The sequence below is a fragment of the Stigmatopora argus genome, chromosome 13 (assembly GCF_051989625.1).
Source record: "Stigmatopora argus isolate UIUO_Sarg chromosome 13, RoL_Sarg_1.0, whole genome shotgun sequence".
NCBI classification, from domain to species: Eukaryota; Metazoa; Chordata; class Actinopteri; order Syngnathiformes; family Syngnathidae; genus Stigmatopora; species Stigmatopora argus.
In genome coordinates, this window is record NC_135399.1 from 15946381 (window position 1) to 15964166 (window position 17786).

A 17786-nucleotide genomic window follows, 5' to 3' on the forward strand; every position below is an offset into this window, starting at 1 on the left:
TAAGGGAAAAAAAAAATCACAATATCATTGGCGTCGCCGTCAAATGAAATGTAAAGATTGGCTGATACGTCTGTGAAATGAATCGAATTCATGGACGGCTATTTTGATAGTCGGTTAATTTAAGTTCCAGATGTTGTAACAGTGGTATCTAGTTTAACATTTTTGAATCATTTGTCATCTCATTTTCTGAAATCGCTTTATCCTCACTAAGGTCGCGGGGGGTGCTGGAGCCTATCCCAGCTGACTTCAGGCCGGAAGCGGAGGACACCCTGAATTGGTGGCCAGCCAATCGCAGGGCACGAGGAGGCAATCAACCATTCACGCTTACACTGATACCTAAGGACAATTTAGCTTACATTTAGCTTAGCATGCATGTTTTTGGAATGTGGGAGGAACCCAGAGTACCTGGAGAAAACCCACGCAGACATACAAACTCCACACGTGGACCGACCTGGATTTGAACCCATAACCCCCACTGTGAGACCGACACGCTAACCACTCATCCGCCGGGCCTTCATTAGTTAATTTATTTATTTTTAAGTATTCAGTAAAAATATATTTTTTTAAAAGGAACCTATTTTTATATGCGCACTGATACAAGCACAACCCATTTCACGACCAAGCTTGTAACGTCAATGTATTTCCTCCATCGAAAAAAAATGAAACTTCCCCCTTGTCCCTCCGAAATAATAATAATTCGAGGCATCCATTTTAACACTAAATAATCTGAAAAATAAATGAAGTACAAAACCAATATTTTAAAGAGCAGCATTTCTAATGACAAGTTATAGTATGTTTCTGATAAGTACCTGTGGGATGATGGACATCTTCTGTCGGAGGGTGTGCAGACCAATGTCAGAAGTGCGGAAGCCATCAATCATGATCGTGCCCTCGGGTTCTGCCAGGCGGAACAAGGCCGAGATCAGAGAGCTCTTACCGGCGCCGGTGCGTCCCACAATGCCCACCTACGGGAGACAAGTGGGGGAAACTTAACTCCCGCCAGCAGAAAAACCTTTCCGGCCAGACAAATTGCGGCTTTGTGGAGCTGTCCCACCAATAGTAAAGCCTCAAAGGAACAGATGACAAATGACCTTTTGGTTGGCTCATAATATTTAGCTCTGCAAAATGGCGAATTTCTTCAAAGTCGAATAGAATACTTGGACATGAAAATGCCGTGACTTGGAAGCACAGTCAATGGTGTGATGTCACTTATACCCAACACAGGTGAGTACTGGTGACATCATGAGGAAGGGAGAGCTATCTCGGATTTGATTGGCTGAAAGGACCAGTGTTGAGCAAGTCTGTCACTTCCTGGAGATAACAGCTTCTTTAAAAAAGCTTTTGTCTCCACCAAATATATCAGAAAAATGAAGTTCAGTGATTTTTCAGGTCGTTTCTGCACATATTTTGGGAGGTTGAATGAGGTTTTCCATCTGCCGCAAGCTAAAAAGAATAGTTAGCGATCATTGGCCAGATTTAAAGTGCTTGGTGTATGCATTAGAATTAGCAGCTGTTTTCCCGTGCTGACACGTTTGGACTTTTAGTCCAGTGCATGTAAATATGTCTATGGTGGTGCAGACCACCGACCGCATTGTCAGGGTGGGGTTTTGCCTCAAGTGAAGCACGACTTGGAAATCCCCATGTGTTTCTGTTGCGGTGGCGCTGTGTGTTTTCCCACAATTCTCCCGAGAATGCACCATATCAATGTCGGACGCCGCTATTGCCTCGCCTTTTCACTGGAATTTTAAGGTGGTTTGTCACCTGGTAGAGCTGCTGGGGGTAGCCACTGAGCAAATAATCCAGTTTGGGACAGAAAAATAGCACGTTCGTGTTGGAAAATTGGCTTACATATAGTTGGAGACCCTTACTAAGCGAAGGATGCGGTTCTACGGCTGACTCGCATCACCCTGCACCCCAGAACCTCGGCACTTATCGAGCTATTCATTGTGAAATCAGGCACCCCGGCTATGCAAAAACATCCCCCCAATCATCCTAGACCATCTCCTTTCTCTTTCCCTCCCTCTCCCGGCGAATCAACACTTGTCAGCGGCAGGCAGGTAACTCAAAATGCAAACGAGGAGCCGACGGATCCACTCCAGCGGTCTTAATTACAAGATATGTATTCCATGAATGACAAACGGCATAGTCCCAGAGAATCAGGCCTACAATATGCTGTCCTTTAATAATTGATTGGGAAAGAAAGGCGGCTAACAATGAAGCACATCCCACCTTCCACAGTGGCTGCCTCTCGAGCCACGTCGTGCGCTCTGCATGCCGCCGGGGAAGATCTTGCTGGCCTTTCAAATGACGACTATGATTATTTATAAGGAGCTCGACACGGCGTGGACCTCATTCCTTTGTACAGTGGAAGCGGCCACCTAAAACGCAATCAGTTCTAAAATGCCGTTTGGCTTCTCGGTCGCGTTTTGCAAGAAGCGTGGTGACGGAGCCGATCTTAATTGATCCAATAGTTGACGGCTAATCGATTAGCGAATGAATTGACCACTGTTTTGTAAGTCGATGTGAACGAGGCACTGTTGATCTAGATTTTTTTTACTTTTTTTTTTACCTAGGTCTACAATGTCTTCTGTGTCTGTCTTGCTACTGCAACATTTTCCCGAATACGGGATGAAATAAAGTTTAATTGCCCAAATGCTTTTTCAAGCCTCTTTAGAGCAAATATTTTCATTTATTTTTCCTTTTTTGTGATTGGAGCGCAAAATACAAAACGGGGGGTAATAGTAAAGTAAGTCTTTCACTAAGAAAACGTTTTTTGGGTAATTAATTTACATTTTTAATACAAAACGAGGAAAGAGTAAATATGCCTTGATTTACAAAAGGATAAAAGTATCCTTGCTTATTCAATTTTTTTAAATGAATTTACATTTTTAACACAAAATACAAACCAAGAGTAATGATTGTCTTTCATTCACAAAAGGAAAAAAGTATTATTGTTCTCTTTTCTCATCAGAACCTTTACTCTGTTTTTTAAAAATGTGATTTAAAAGTACGAAAAGGAAAATCTGAAAATTCTCTTGGGTTTTTTATATACGTATTCCTCAATCTTTCATCGAGCCTAGAAAAATGTTATCTCCGCGAAAACATGAATGACCGATGCATATTATACTATTTTGTGGGCTACAAAAAAATAACGTGGCAAGAATCTTACCCTCGGGCGGACATCTGCGGTCTATAGTTTCCAAATTTGTATGGAGGCACGTACCTTTTCTCTGGATCTGAAGACCACGGTCAAATTCTTGAGGACCAAAGGTTCACTGGCATTGTAGGCAAAGTTAACAGAGTCAAAGGAGATGGAGCCTCTCTTGGGCCAATCAGGCGGCGGCCTGGTGTCCGTCTCCCAGGGTGCTTCGCTCTTCAACTCGGCGTATTCCACAACCCTCTCTACGGATGTCATCTAAAAAATAAAAAGGATATTATTGCAGATCATCCATACGTACGTGGAAATCGCGCTACTACGGAAAATCTCGCACCATATTCTCGATCTCAGCACTTTGTCGGACACCCCACTGGAACATGCCGGTCAGGGTGACGGCGTACGACAGAGCCAGGGCGATGGCTCCGGGGTCCGTGTCTGCGGTCAATTACCGCGGTCAGATTTCAAAGAACGTATCGCACGGCAACGGGAAGCGGCGTCAGTACCGTCACTGAAATAAACGCAGCCCACGGTAACGATGGTGACAAATATGCAACAAATCCCATCCAGACGCACGGCCAACCAGCGCGAGGTCGTCAGGAACAAGAACCAGGCCGCTGTCGCCCCCAAAAAAACAGACGTTGAAGAACCCAAAACATCCATGTGAGCTAAATCAAGTCATCTGACCTGAGTGAAGATCTTGATAGTCGTCAAACATCTCCTGAAATCTCTCCTGCGCTTTGAATGCTCGGAGGGTGCTCAGGCCTTGCAGAGAAGAGGACAGGTGCGAGAAGACGGGACTCCTTGCTATGAGAAAATGGAGAAAAAAACACTTAGCATGTCCGCATTTTCAGATACGGAAGACTTAAAATGTTAGTTGGCGATGTTGGCGGAATCTCGATCAAAGCCACTCTTGGCAAGTCAGCTGTCTTTTGTTTGGATTTGTCAGGCTCACAAAGCCCAAATGTTTCCGTCTAGAATCTTTGAATTGTTGAAGACCATTTTTGAAGGCCAAACGGGTGAACTAGATGGAGCCCAGTCGTGCCCACTTGGCATTTCCCCCATTGTACGTGGTGTCGTGAACTCCAGTCTCTTGAGGAAATTGCGTGTGGCCCAGTCATAGGCCAGCGGCACCTTTAGCCTTTATGCTAATGACCGTGGAGCTCCTCAATGGTCTATTAGCATTCCAGTGGTCTGGCTTTGTCTCCCACTTCCAATGGACATGCCTACGCGCCTCCCCCTCCCCTTAAAAAAAACATTTACTGGTCGCCTCCAAGCGCTTGATGTCCCTGGAGGTCTGAAGATAGTAGCGTCGTAGATACAGGAAAATTGCAAAGAGTGGCACGAACGGGACCAGGATCCAGGGCATGACGGTGGCAGAAACGGCCATCACGCCGACGACTTGCAGGAAGACCTGAAGAGACCAAAAGAAAGACGAAAATTTAGCATCTGTCTCCACGCTGTCGTATAATAAGGTAGCAGCAGGCTAGGCGACTAGAAGGAAAAACCACAGCAGCGTTAATTCTCACTTAGAAGCAGGTGAGAATTTAGCACTTGGCCGGAGATTATTCCCCAGAAGCCCCCGCGGCGGAGCCGTTAACACCTCGGGCCGATTAATTGGAAGTAGCGGCAAGAGTCCGGCCCGTAGTGACTGCTCACTGGCCAACAAAAACTACCAAAAGAGTCCTCGGCTGTGGTCGCGTGGATCAGGCGTTAAACTTTTAGAACAAGGGTGTCAGACTCGGGTTGGTTCGCGGGCCGCTTTAATGTCAACTTGATTTCACGTGGGCCAGACCATTTTAGATATAATATTTAGCTTTTTTTTAAATAAATGGATTAAAAGCCCTGAATATTGAGTTTTTTATAGATCTAAAACAATGTTTATTTTAGCTTCTTTTTTTTAAATATATTTTTAGGTTTACAAGATGATTTTTGAACTAAAAACAAGGAAAAAATGATTAAAAAATTACAATTATTGATTTAAAAGGGGGAAAATCAGGATATTTAATATACATCTATACACTTCATTTAAATTTGATCCTAAAACAGAAAGTCGGCACTCATAATTTACTTTCCCGGGCCACACAAAATGATGTGGCGGGCCAGATTTGGCCCCCGGGCCTCCACTTTGACACCTGTTTTAGAAGAATCTGGTCACAGGTCATGATTTAAAACAGAGAATATAAACATATGTGTTTGTGGCATAATGGATTTTTTGGGGTATTCCTACGATTTAGCACAACTGCATGGCAGTTTTGAGATTTTGGATTCAATTCCAGGGATTTCAGCCGTCTAGTATAGTTAAAAAAGACTTGACTAAAGATTTTGAATTCTCCCAAAATGTGAATTTTAGCATAATTAGACTTGTAGTGTTAAAATGTAAATATTCAGTAAAGTTGCAGGGAATATAGACATGTTCTTTCTAAACCTGGGTTTCAAGCCCGACTGTCATTACAGAAGTCAAGCGTGCTGACCGCTGAGCTAAAGTCTACCAAAGGGACGCCACATAAAGACAATTGAAAGAATTGGAAAATATGGCCTAGTGAGCACTTTTGATCCTTTTTTAAAATGAACAAATATCTGCCTGTCCCCACCACACTGAGTCGAGTTGATTTCAATTTCAAAGGTGGCCGTGTTTGACTGGGAAATGGCCAGGGTCCGAGTCGGGGCGTCTTATCTGCCATTCGGGGTCAGCGTAAGGCCCCCGCGGAGGAAGAGGAAGCGGGAGATAGCGGTCCTCGCTCCTCCTGCTCCCCCCGGGCCCTTCCTCGTCGCCACGTCCGCCCGTTTGATGTCATCCATTTTGCCCGGTCTGCCGCTTATCGCGTCCGCATCGGGAACACGGCGGCTCCCGCCCACCGCTACACGGCGATGACTCCGATAAGTCCTCCTGGGCGAAAACTCCCAAAGCCACATCCCGTGGTGCAAGAGAGCAGATAGCTGGAAGAAAGCTCCAGCGTACAAATAAAGAATTAGCCCTAATTGCTCTATAGCGAGGAAAAGAAAGCCACCGCACGCATGCGATTGACTCGCTCCTCCACCGGGGTCCCCGCGGACCCCCGGTGCTTTATTTGCTTTGGCGATAGCATCGCTTTCTTTGATGTCGCAATAAATGTCCAAAATTGAAGTTAATCGCCATATTTGTTTGGGGCAGCGAGAAGTAAACAGCGGGCTTTTAATTAAACATCCCCGCAGACGAGAAGTCGGCCTGGATTTTTACTTACGGACAGCGCCGCTGGGAAAAAAAAAAGAAGTGCTAACAAAACAGGAAATGAGGGGAACGCACGGTAAAGAAAACTCCTTAAAAGAAGTCCTGTGTCATTGCCGGAGTTTTTTTTCTTTTTTTTTTGCTCCACGCTTTCCGTGACAGAGCGGCACGCACAATAAGCCGCAAGGGTCAGCGGTACTGAAACAAAACGGGGGCTGTTCTACTCGGGGTCCGCCACAATGGAGGTGACACGATCCATTCTGCTCCGTCTGCAAGGCTTTATTTTAGTCATAAATGCCCAGATGCGGCCGCCTTTCTTTGGGAGAAACCACTGTGGACACCTCCTTCACGTTTTGTCCTTGTGGGCTATTTTCACTTCATAAAGCTGCAGTCAATGTGTTTTTTTGTTGGCCGACGCGTAGCGCGGTGGTCTCGGGGCCTCGTCTACATTGGAGGCTGGAGTGGTCCTCCGATTGGGGCCTTTGTGCGCGGTGAAAAGGTAAAATAAAAAAAAAGAAGTCGCTTATTTGGGCTCAGTCAAGCTGCTGATTTCCAACCCCATCGTGGAAATAAGAAAAAAAGCTTTGAAATGCGCTGGCTATAAATCATTTGCGCGCGCCATTCAGGCGTCCCGCCTTTCTCCTCCTCGCGACACAAAACGCATTTTTAACGACACGGGAGAGCGGCGATGGGCGAATCGCTCGCCGGTGCGAACGGCGGCGACAGAAAGACCGGGATTCATCATTTTGACACGTGGGAAGGCTTTGGGGAGAGGCTGATGTTCCCAGGCTTGAGGGGACGACACCACCTCCCCCCTGCCCACCCGACACCCCCCAGGCCCGGACTGTGAGTCGCCGGCGTGGAGGTGCCGGAGCGAAGCGTCGGGAGACCACACGTGCGCATCTCTGGATGATGCTTAGGATGCATTGAGTCATGGTCGCATGGAGTTTAGGGGCTCAGATATTGCAAGCTAAAGTAGAAGTAGCGTTTATTTATTTTTGTTATTATTGTTTTTGGCTGACTCTTAAGCAGCCTTTTTTACATCACGAATGTCAGTTGCAAAAATAAATCATTTCGTATGCATTTCTTGTTTAAATAAAATTCTAGAGATCAGGGGATATTTGTTTTTAATATTTTAAAAAGATGTTTTCAATTTTGAAAAATTAAGAGAATATTTAATGTTTGTTTACATTTAGGTTTTTTTTTAATATAATTATATTGTAATCTTAATATAAAACATTTATGATTATCCCATTTTAGCATTTTTCCTGTCTTGATTTTTTATTCTTATCTTATTTCATTTAAAACCTAAACAAAAATACGAGTATTTAGCATTTTTCATTTAAAAAAGAACTGAAAAATATATTGCTATTTGCCAAAAAAAAAAAATAGTTCAACCAAGTCTCCATCAATGAATTGACAAGGAATATCATTGTCAATCCATGTGCTAATGCTAATGGATAAAATCATTGCGCTAGCTCTAGCCAATGTCTCTCTAACTCCAAAACTACAGATCAACATGCACAAGGGCATCAATCGCCATATTCCATTAACTCGACAATGAATGCAATGACGCCAAACCAAAGGACCGAGTTCAAACACTGTTGACATCCCAAGTTTCTATGCATTGCCTTTGTCTTTTACGAAGTCATTAGAACAACCCTCAAGCCTATCTGAACCTCTACGAAGCCCCCCCACACTTCTTCCATTTCCCTAAGCAAGCATCTCTTTTTGTTTCCCAGAGTAAGTCACGCAGTCGCCCGAAGCCATGCTGCACATTCTTGACTCGTTCTGTCACAGGGGCGGCGAAGAACCAGAGAAGAGGAGGTGAAATCCCATCCCGCAGCGCTGGCGGTTACGTCAGCACTTCTCAAATCCCACAAAGCCGCTGAAGAAGCCTGACAAACAATGGGCCGGCCACAATGCGGACGCGCACTCGCCAACAAAAAGAAAAAAGATCCACCCGCCAGTCTTTGGAACTAATAGGAGTACCCTCTTCTGTGCGCATGGTGAAAAAGAGCGCCACCTTGCTAACGATTGCTATTCTCATTAGAAAGCCATTGGTATGCATTTATTTCCCCTTCATTGGAAATGTTGAACAACATGCAAGGAACTTGAAATGCTGCGTTCCCATTCAGGGTCTTCAGTCGTCAAAGACCTCTTCAAACTGTTTCAAATTCGTCCAAATCTGCACTCAAAAGTTTGTCTGCAATTTTTAGAGCTTGCTTGGATTTTCACTCCATCTTATCTTGGTGTGTAGCCTTTTCCCAGCATGCATTGTGTCCCTTAAGTCGCCTTAAAATGGCACCGCCAACGCCAAGGCGATTCAGTTCAGAACTTTTAAGGACAGAATATTGGGGCCAGACCACTTTGGTGGTCCTGGAATTGCATCCTGGCCTTTTTTGCAGATACTGTTCTTCTGTTGGCTTCAATCTTCAACTCTCACTGGAGCATTTTGCAACTGAGAGTGAGTGATGAGAATCAGGACCTCCAAATCTGAGACCGTGGTCTTCAGTCGGAAACAAATGGCATGTCCTCTCCAGGTCGGGAAGGAGGTCCTTCCCCAAGTGGAGGAGTTCAAGTAATATTGGGGCCTAGTTCACGTATGTAGGAAGAATGGAGCGGGAGATGGACGACGTGCTATTGGTCGTGACCCAAAGAACAAAATCCTGGATAAGAAGGGTCAAAATGAGTTTCCCTCTCAAGGCAGTCCTGGCTCCTCATTGGAGATGTGCTTATTCTTAAATGGTAAAGCCTAGTTTTCCCATTTGAAACGTGGATCCTCCGCTCGGAAAGTTCTTTTGATTCTGCATTTTACAAGTTTTGTATCTGCGTCCAGGTTGCCAGAACTCTGTAATCGAGATGACTTCAACTTTTAGATAGAAGCAATCTAGCTCAACAACGTCGTCTGTCTACCACTGGCTCTAATTGATGAACTGCCGATACATGCATTATGCCGACATTTCATAGAAAGCACGCCAAAATTAGCAGTGCGACACGGTCAAGAGCTCTCTTAGAAAGCCCAGCTCGGAAAGACCCCCTTCTGTTCTGACCCCTCTGTGAAAACAGAGGCAACCCGGGATTTAAAGGTCAAGTCCGCACAAAAGCCAACAGTCCACAAAGCCTGAGGTGTTTTTAATTGACATTTCTCTCTTTGTCGTCTGGCTGTAAAGAGAGGAGAGGACTCTTCTTTTCAATATACTAAATTACTGCCAAGTAAGACCTGTTTTTAAAAAAAAAAAAAAGGGGGTGGAGGAGGGCCGCTTGGGTGTAACCAGGTTGAGGGAATCCCCTTGTTAGGTGGGTGCGAGGGTGGTGCTGCTAACGTGCTTACTTCGGCATAAAAGGGGAGGCTGCAGTGCAAATCCCCTCACAGAAAACGGGCTCTCCAATAGAGGGAGATAAACCAGTTAGGGCTTTGTTGATGAAGTTTCACTTTATTCCCGCCTGACAACCATTTAGACAAAGACTAAGAGGGAAATGTCTTCTCAGGAATGAGCAACAATAGTCGGGATCAGCGGCTTTTCTCGCCCCGCTAATGCTTTGATTTCAAGAAGGGAAAACACCTTCCTTCCTAAAAGCATTATTGATCTATGGAGGACACCTGCAAATCAGTGCCAAAGACCAACATGTAACATTTTGGTTCCTCTGAAACTACAAAGATTATTCAGACGACTGAATGGGATGCAAAAAGCTCTAAATTCGTACATCGGAGCTCATTCGCTGCCATTAATGGCGATATAATGAAGTGTTTTTGCATTGACCATCGAGTAACTTTGCCATCTAACTACTGAAACTATGGAAACTGATCAACAACCCACCCAACAGTTTTAACGTCATTTCCCAAATTAACTCTTGGAATGCCACTGATAATGATAGATGAACAGGAGTTGCCTTAAAAATAAACTTTTGTTACATTGATCTGCAGCTATTAAAGAGTGTTTTGTTTTTAACCCTCTATAAAGCAATTTAAAAAAACTCAAAAACCTAGCATCCACTTACATGGACATTGTTTTGTATCATATTAAAACACATGAATAATTACAAACCCTACATACAAATGCTCCTTTCTTAATATATGTGTATATATAAAGAATGAAATTTAAAAACTCAATTTTAAAATGGACCAAATTTGAATACAAACGGGATGACATTGTAGTTTTTTCATACTAGTTACATGATTGCCTTCCATTTTCGATATAGTACGTTCAAATCATTCCAACTGGGAAGCCTGGCTTTTAACGCTCATGTTCCCGCGCCATTGACGGCACCAGACGTGCAAATCCCTTTGGACTTGGATCGGTCCAAATGGATTGGACGGCAGCCCACCAATCAAATAAGCGCCCTGTAAAATTGGACTATACTTATGTGGGAGCCCGTTCGGCCTGGCGAGGGCCACCCCGAGGCGAGGAGCAGGTTGAATTACCGGCAGCGTCTCCCACGAAAGCCCGCGGAGATGCGGCAGCTCATGCGCCTCGCCCCACAAAGGAGGGAATGCGGGCGGCACAATTGCAAGTAGAGGAGCAGGCGTGGCTCCTCGGTCAGGGCCAAAGAATGGAACAAAGGCCTGCTGAAAACCAATCCCCCCCCTCCACAATGCCTGAGTGATGTTTGTGGCAGATACCCATCTCCCGTTAGACAAAAGCCATCTTAAATGCTCAAAGCACAAAAGACGGCACGCACAAAAGCTTTTTGTCCACGTCATTTTGATAAGCTGAATAATGGTCGGTCGGAGTCCAATCAAAAGTTGAGAAAGAAATGGCCCATCGGCGGCGCCCATAGCGGGCAGTCCACGTGCAAACGCCCCCAGGCAGAACACCTCGGTTATCGGACAATGGCTTGGGCCATCGTGGGTTGGCGTTGAAACCTAGTGTGAGGTATTGCGTTTTTGAAAAGCAGAGCCCACTTCTACTGCTTCCTCTCAACACCCCGTCCGTGTCCCCCCCTTACCACTCTTGCCTTCCATATCAGACCCCCAAACCTTTGTCCATTATTTCCTCCACGCCACCTATTTTTTTATTTTCCTCTCCCAATCACTTGGCTAGCTTGTGTATACATTTTACGTTGCGTGGCACTATAGGAGAAACGCCCCGCCTTGCCTCGAACCCCGCCCCGCCCCGCCCCGCCCCGTCCTCCCATCGGCCTATGAGGCACTTTTATTAAATCTGCGAAGGCGCTGGGCCGCGCTGGCAGGTAATCCCGCAGTAATTGTTTCCAGATTAAGGGACGCGCACCACAAAGCAGGTTTAGCCAGGCATGAAATGGCCTCCCTGCGCTCGCGCCGTTACCGCCGCGGCGCCGAGCGGGCAAACCTGCCGACGTGAGACTCACCTGGGTGAAGTCCACAAACGTCCACGGCAGGAGAGAGTCCAGGTAGCCGATGTCTTTGGAGAACCTGTTGAGGATTCTTCCTGTCCAAGCACGCCAAACAAACAGAAAAATAGCGGTTTTACATGATTATAATTAACTTTCACCCACACCAATAGAAATCATTTTTACTACATCGGTCATATTGTATAAACGTACGTAGTACTTGCAAAATAAGTATAATTTCATTCCAATATCATGTGTAATGTCGGACTTTTCAAATGCATACTGTATAAAAAATAGCATTACTACTCATTGTGCACATGAAAATAAAAGCACCACCGCAAAATATTCCAGTTTATGATCAATTATTTTGCACGAAAAAGTAAAATATAGTCGTTCCTTAATGTGCTGAAAATGTGACGCATTGACACCTGCATTCATGCGGCCAAAAATCCCTTTATCCTCTGACAATGTGACAATGTGCACTGGTATTTTTCATTTTCAAAATGTTTTCAAACTTTCCAGCTGTGCCATTGTCGCTGGCATGCGAACAGATTGGCGCGTTGGCAGGCTCGCACATTTCGGCAATTGACTCATTTTCCTCAATCGAACGCGGCCAGTCACGCACAAAAGGCTTCTCAAGTCTGTCTTAGCGTCTCATTGAGAAGCCCTCACTTTTCAAACCTTGTTCCAATGCTAACTGCTCATCTTCTACTGAGTCGGGTTGCCAGTCCATCACGGGGAACATTGAAGCAACAGATGACCTGATCTTCAATGACTACGTGTCTTTTGTTAATGTTCTAACTCGTAAAAAATCCCGAGAAAATCTTGTCACAATTACAGTCAAACTCAACGAGATTCAAACCCTGATGTGTTGATCAATTTCAAAGTACTTTTTTCATGATACCATTGAACTTTAATTCAACAGTCTAACGAACGCGCCACATTTTAAAAGTTTTACCATTGAAGACTGACTCCAATTTAAGATTGTAAATTGAAATAACTTATGACCTGACCTCTTTAAAAGAATAAAGCACTATTTTTCTTTACATAATTCTCATGCACTAAAGCCCTTAAAAACATTTGCCTTTCAAGTCTTGAACATGACAGCCATTGAAAACAGGACGCATAATATTTTTTCAATCCGCTATACAATACAACTGCGACTATTATAAATCTACTTTTCTACCAGTGTCATAATTTTTTTTTTCAACACGCTACACAATACAGCTGCAACTATTCTAAGTCCACATTCAAGTGTTTTGTCTTTATTGAATCAGCGGAGACAAATGTATCATGATTAAATGTAAACATCAGCGAGTCGGGGGACAAAAAAGTGATTATCTATTTGAAACAATGACTCCATATTTATTTTCCATTTGGTGAAGAATCCCGGCTGAATACGCGCGGGGGGGCTTTTGTTGTCAAACAAAAGGCGACGGCGGAGGGGGTGACGCAAAGTGTCCGCCTGCCTTGTAATCGGCGCCACTGTCGCCGTCGATGACATTAATTGAGCTACCTGCGACCTGCTCAGGTGTTCATTATTTCAAATGACATTTCCATTGTTTCTTCTTCAATTAATTGGCACGGGACGCAAGCAGATATTTTGGGGGCTGGCCAATTGGATGTCAGTCGCCGTCGATGGCAGCCACTGACTTGATACAAAATCCAATAGAGAAGAAGGCTGTTATCAGAAAAAAACACGAGAAATTGGACCTGTCAATATGCAGAAATTCATCTAGGTGACAATTCTACTCATTATATTAAGCGAATGATGCAAAAACTGGCGCGGAAATTGGTGGGAATATGATTTAAATCAGCCAAATAAGTGTTTCCGTTTCGGCCACCGGGTTGTCATTGCTGCATTGAGAACCAGCTGATTGCAGGTACGGTACAGATTTTTGCATGGGGTCATAATGCAAGCCCAGGGAAGGTAGGGAAGGAAAATTTTAATTTCCATATTAATTCTGTTTCAATTACACTTGGTCATTTTGAGTCAGATGTCTGTTTTATTTGTGAGTGCATTTGGGAATGCCTAATGGTGAATCTATCACACACTGTCATTTTGATGTATGTCATTTCAACACTGTCATTTTTATATTTGTCAACGCTACTTTGTCATTTTTAATTTATCAATTCCACTTTGCAATTTTGATAGTTGTCAATTCCACTGTCATTTTGAGGTATTTCAATTCCACTTTGTCATTTTGAGGTATTTCAATTCTACTTTGTCATTTTGAGGTATTTCAATTCCACTCTGTCCTTTTTATATTTGTCACAACCACACTGTCATTTTTATATTTGTCAATTCTACTTTATCATTTTTATATTTGTCAATTCCACATTGTCAATTCCACTCTGTCATTTTTATATTTGTCAATTCCACTTTGTCATTTTTATATTTGTCAATTCCACTTTGTCATTTTTATATTTGTCAATTCCACTCTGTCATTTTTATATTTGTCAATTCCACTCTGTCATTTTTATATTTGTCAATTCCACTCTGTCATTTTTATATTTGTCAATTCCACTCTGTCATTTTTATATTTGTCAATTCCACTCTGTCATTTTTATATTTGTCAATTCCACTCTGTCATTTTTATATTTGTCAATTCAACTCTGTCATTTTTATATTTGTCAATTCCACTTTGTCATTTTTATATTTGTCAATTCCACTCTGTCATTTTGATGTGATTCAATTCGTCATTCGATTATTCACAATTGTGTTTGATCCACTTGCACGACACAATATATACGGTGTTATCTCTCACAGTCAAAAACGGTGCTTGTGCCAATCCCTCCCCTACCGAGCAAGCAAATATGTTTGGAGTTGAATATATGAATACATGATTTAAGAAGGTGGAGGCGACTGTGGGAGTGTGCGTCCCGCCGTTGGAGTGACCTAAAAGTTGCCTCCCAGTCACTGCTACGGAGGTGGGCCCTGTAATCACCTCCCTCCACGGTTATAAGCGGCTTACAGCTTTATCCAAAATAGCGCTCCCGCCTAAAAACATGCAAGCGGACGAGGCCCGGCTGCCGCGTAACAGCCGTCGCGAAAACCCCGCCAAAGCATTATTCCCGGCAACCTGGCAGCGACGCTCCAAATCAGCGCCGATTCAAAGTCAAGTGGCGTGAGCGTGCCGTACACTCGGAGGCGGACTAATCGTATTCGCAGTGTGAGTGCCCCTTTAGCATACACACTTCCCGAGGGGAGGGTTGAAATAACGGGAGTGGAGCTGGCGCTTAGTACACTGGCGACCCATCTCATCGCCCGGGCTGGGAAAAACGACTCGTTCAAAGTCTTTCGCGGCCACGAAAGGGACGAAATCCATTTTAATGGGGATCGTCGGTCGGCATTGAATCGGTGCCGGTGATAAGACGTCCAATCCATTTTGATTGGGAGAGTTTGGCGGCGATCGGTCAATTGCCGCTTGCCCTCCCGTTCAAAACGGATTGGACGTCAGTCACTGCCGACCGATGAGTTCGCTTATGAAATAACATGGAAGTTGCTGGAAAAGTAGGAACGTTGTTGATCTCTATTCTTGAGTTAAAAGTGGTAATAATTTCCTGTCACACTATGTAAAAACAGTTAATTTTTAAAACAGCTCTGATTTGTCAATGTCAGCCAATGAGTTCACTTGGGAGTTAACATGAAAGCCTTTAGAAAATATGCCAAAGTGAGTGCGTGGTCGATGTAAAAAAAAATAAAAAAATCTAGTTTCTCTTAAGGCAAGCGCGAGTTAATGAGCGTTTGCGGCGGATCCCAAAATATTTGACGTAACGCTAGCGTCTAAGCCCCAGATGACCCAAATTCACGCGAGCAATGGAACAAACAATGGCGCCGAGAAAGAGATACGTTTCTGCCCGTTACATCATGCGGCGCTCCGAGGCTGCTAAAGCGGCAGCCATCAGTCAGCTATCAGCTGTTTGACATGACAAGCGGCTCGGTTAACACAGGGGGGAAACAACTGAACGCTATACGGGGAGGGGGATGCATTACAGTACTGCGGTTACACCAGCAAAAATGCCTTTCGGGCAAGCTCCGTCATCGGGGCGCTCGTCAACAATATCAACCACCGTGTCAAAAAAGGGGCCCTCGGCGTTTCAGCAATAGCAGTTCCCAGGCTTTTTAAAGACGCCGGGGGTGAATTGTGCCACTTTTTGGGCTCGGGGGAATATCAACAATATCAGGTGAGCCTTCCGTCTCAAGTGGAACAGTGGGGTCCGGCCGCAGTGAGGCGGGCGGCTAATCGCTATTCCCTGTAAACATCGCGATAAGGCGGCGGCTCGGCGTGTGGGCATCGAGCGGCGCACTTTGGAGGGAGGAGCCTTGTCGGGCAGGCAAGTGCAATAATGACTGTTGCCAAGTTTGGAGGTGGCACGGCTCACCTGCACTTTTCCACGAAGGGCAGCCTCCCACCGCCGGCACCTCGCTGCCAATACTAATACATTCTAAATCCATTCTCTTCGCTCTCACCGCCAGGCTTGTGCAATCTCCCAGCCTTCCCTTTCATGCAATTAAATAGCGCGAGCGCCGAGCGAGGGGGAGCTCTATCAGTCGCCTTGCACACACGCCATCTCCACATTCAATTTACACACTTCGATATCATCATCCTGCTGTCTGCGATACTTCCCCCCACTTTGCCTTCTCGCGTCCCGGTCCTGAAATACTGACGTTTTGGCGCCGTTTGAATCTTACGGGGGGGGGCGAAATTGGAGAACGTCGAAAGGTGGACGACGGGACGGTTTTCACCGTTGACGGAAACGCCGCTACTTGACTGTGCCGATGAGCCGGCCTGCGGTCTCAGGGGGGATTAAGCCACTCAATGACACTAAATTACAGGGATCGACATCAGCTCAGCACATGCGCCGCTGTGCTGCTCCGACGGAGTCGCACTTTGGATGGATGGCTAGCTTTTTAATATGCCTTATGCTAAATTCTTGAAAATGGATGGCTAAGACCAAGTGGTTAGGACCACTATCCCCTTCAGTTGTAAAACGGACTGAGTGTACACGGACTGGAAAAAAAAAATTGACTGGAAAAATATAGGTAGTTGTGCTAGATGGAAAGGGGAAAACGGTGAAATTTTGGCGGTGAATTAACAATTAAAAGAAAAATTGTTCTGTAGACTATTAAGGGTGATTTGGGCATTTTCCGGGTAACTTCCTACTGATTTGGGGGCAATTCTGGGTCACTAGATGGAGATTTTGGGTGAATTTTGCTTAACAACAGGTCAGATTATGGAGATTTTTGATGCATTTCTGGTTCTATACTTGTGCATTTTAGGGCATTTTCCCCATTGGTTTAGTTTAAAAAAATATTTTAAAAAATTTGGGGGGGTCAGTCAAAGTTTCAGTTGAAATACAATACATGGTAGTCAATTGTTAAGTAAATTGGCCGAAAAAATACAATCCGGCATGGTGATGTTTGAAAACATTTTCATTAACCGAAGCACAAGAGCATTTATTTTGCCATTTTTTAAATGACAAAAATCTTACAAGCACAACTGCCAGTATTCGACATTTTTCCACTGACGCAAATTGGCACTGAAGTGTTGAATAACTGCAACAGAAGGCACACAATGGCTTTTCATCAGTTCCAAGTCGGCACTGGTGTATCGTATTGTTACACGGCGCATTCATAGAGCGACGAGTCAAAGCTTTGTGCAAAAGCTAACCCTTTACCCCCGAGTCCAACTCTCCAATGCGAGACACAAGGTATTATTTACTCACATAAACCCTTGTCAAAGCCCACGAGGTTTCGTACAAAAGATAGATGGCAAATTCTTTCTGCACTTGCTGAATAAAAAGCGACTCCTGGTTAAAGTAAGCGCACCGGTACCTATTTTTACCGTGACTTAAACATCTAAAATTGAATTAAAAAGTAAATTGTATTAGTTAGAAACAATGAGAGACATCAATGATGAACAGAACTTCCCACATTTGTATCCTGGGGCAGCCCTGTTTTAGTCCTGACTAACAAAAATAAAATAAATAAAAAATAAAAAATACAACAACAAAAAATAAAAAATAATATATATACATATATATATATATATACATATACATACATATACACATATACATATACATACATACACATATACATATATA

The 17786-nt window shown here is 44.2% G+C and overlaps 1 protein-coding gene across 1 annotated transcript in view; it reads right to left on the minus strand.

The window, feature by feature from the left end:
• The window catches only part of LOC144086677 (ATP-binding cassette sub-family C member 4-like), a 48324-nt gene that overhangs the window by 12078 nt on the left and 18460 nt on the right, over window positions 1-17786 (minus strand). The window contains exons 24-30 of the mRNA XM_077616684.1: window positions 11694-11773; window positions 4418-4568; window positions 3842-3961; window positions 3661-3771; window positions 3492-3592; window positions 3224-3415; window positions 810-965 (exon numbers count right to left, since the gene is read on the minus strand). Coding sequence (XP_077472810.1) covers window positions 810-965; window positions 3224-3415; window positions 3492-3592; window positions 3661-3771; window positions 3842-3961; window positions 4418-4568; window positions 11694-11773 — 911 coding nt within the window. The remainder of the gene's footprint in view (window positions 1-809; window positions 966-3223; window positions 3416-3491; window positions 3593-3660; window positions 3772-3841; window positions 3962-4417; window positions 4569-11693; window positions 11774-17786) is intronic.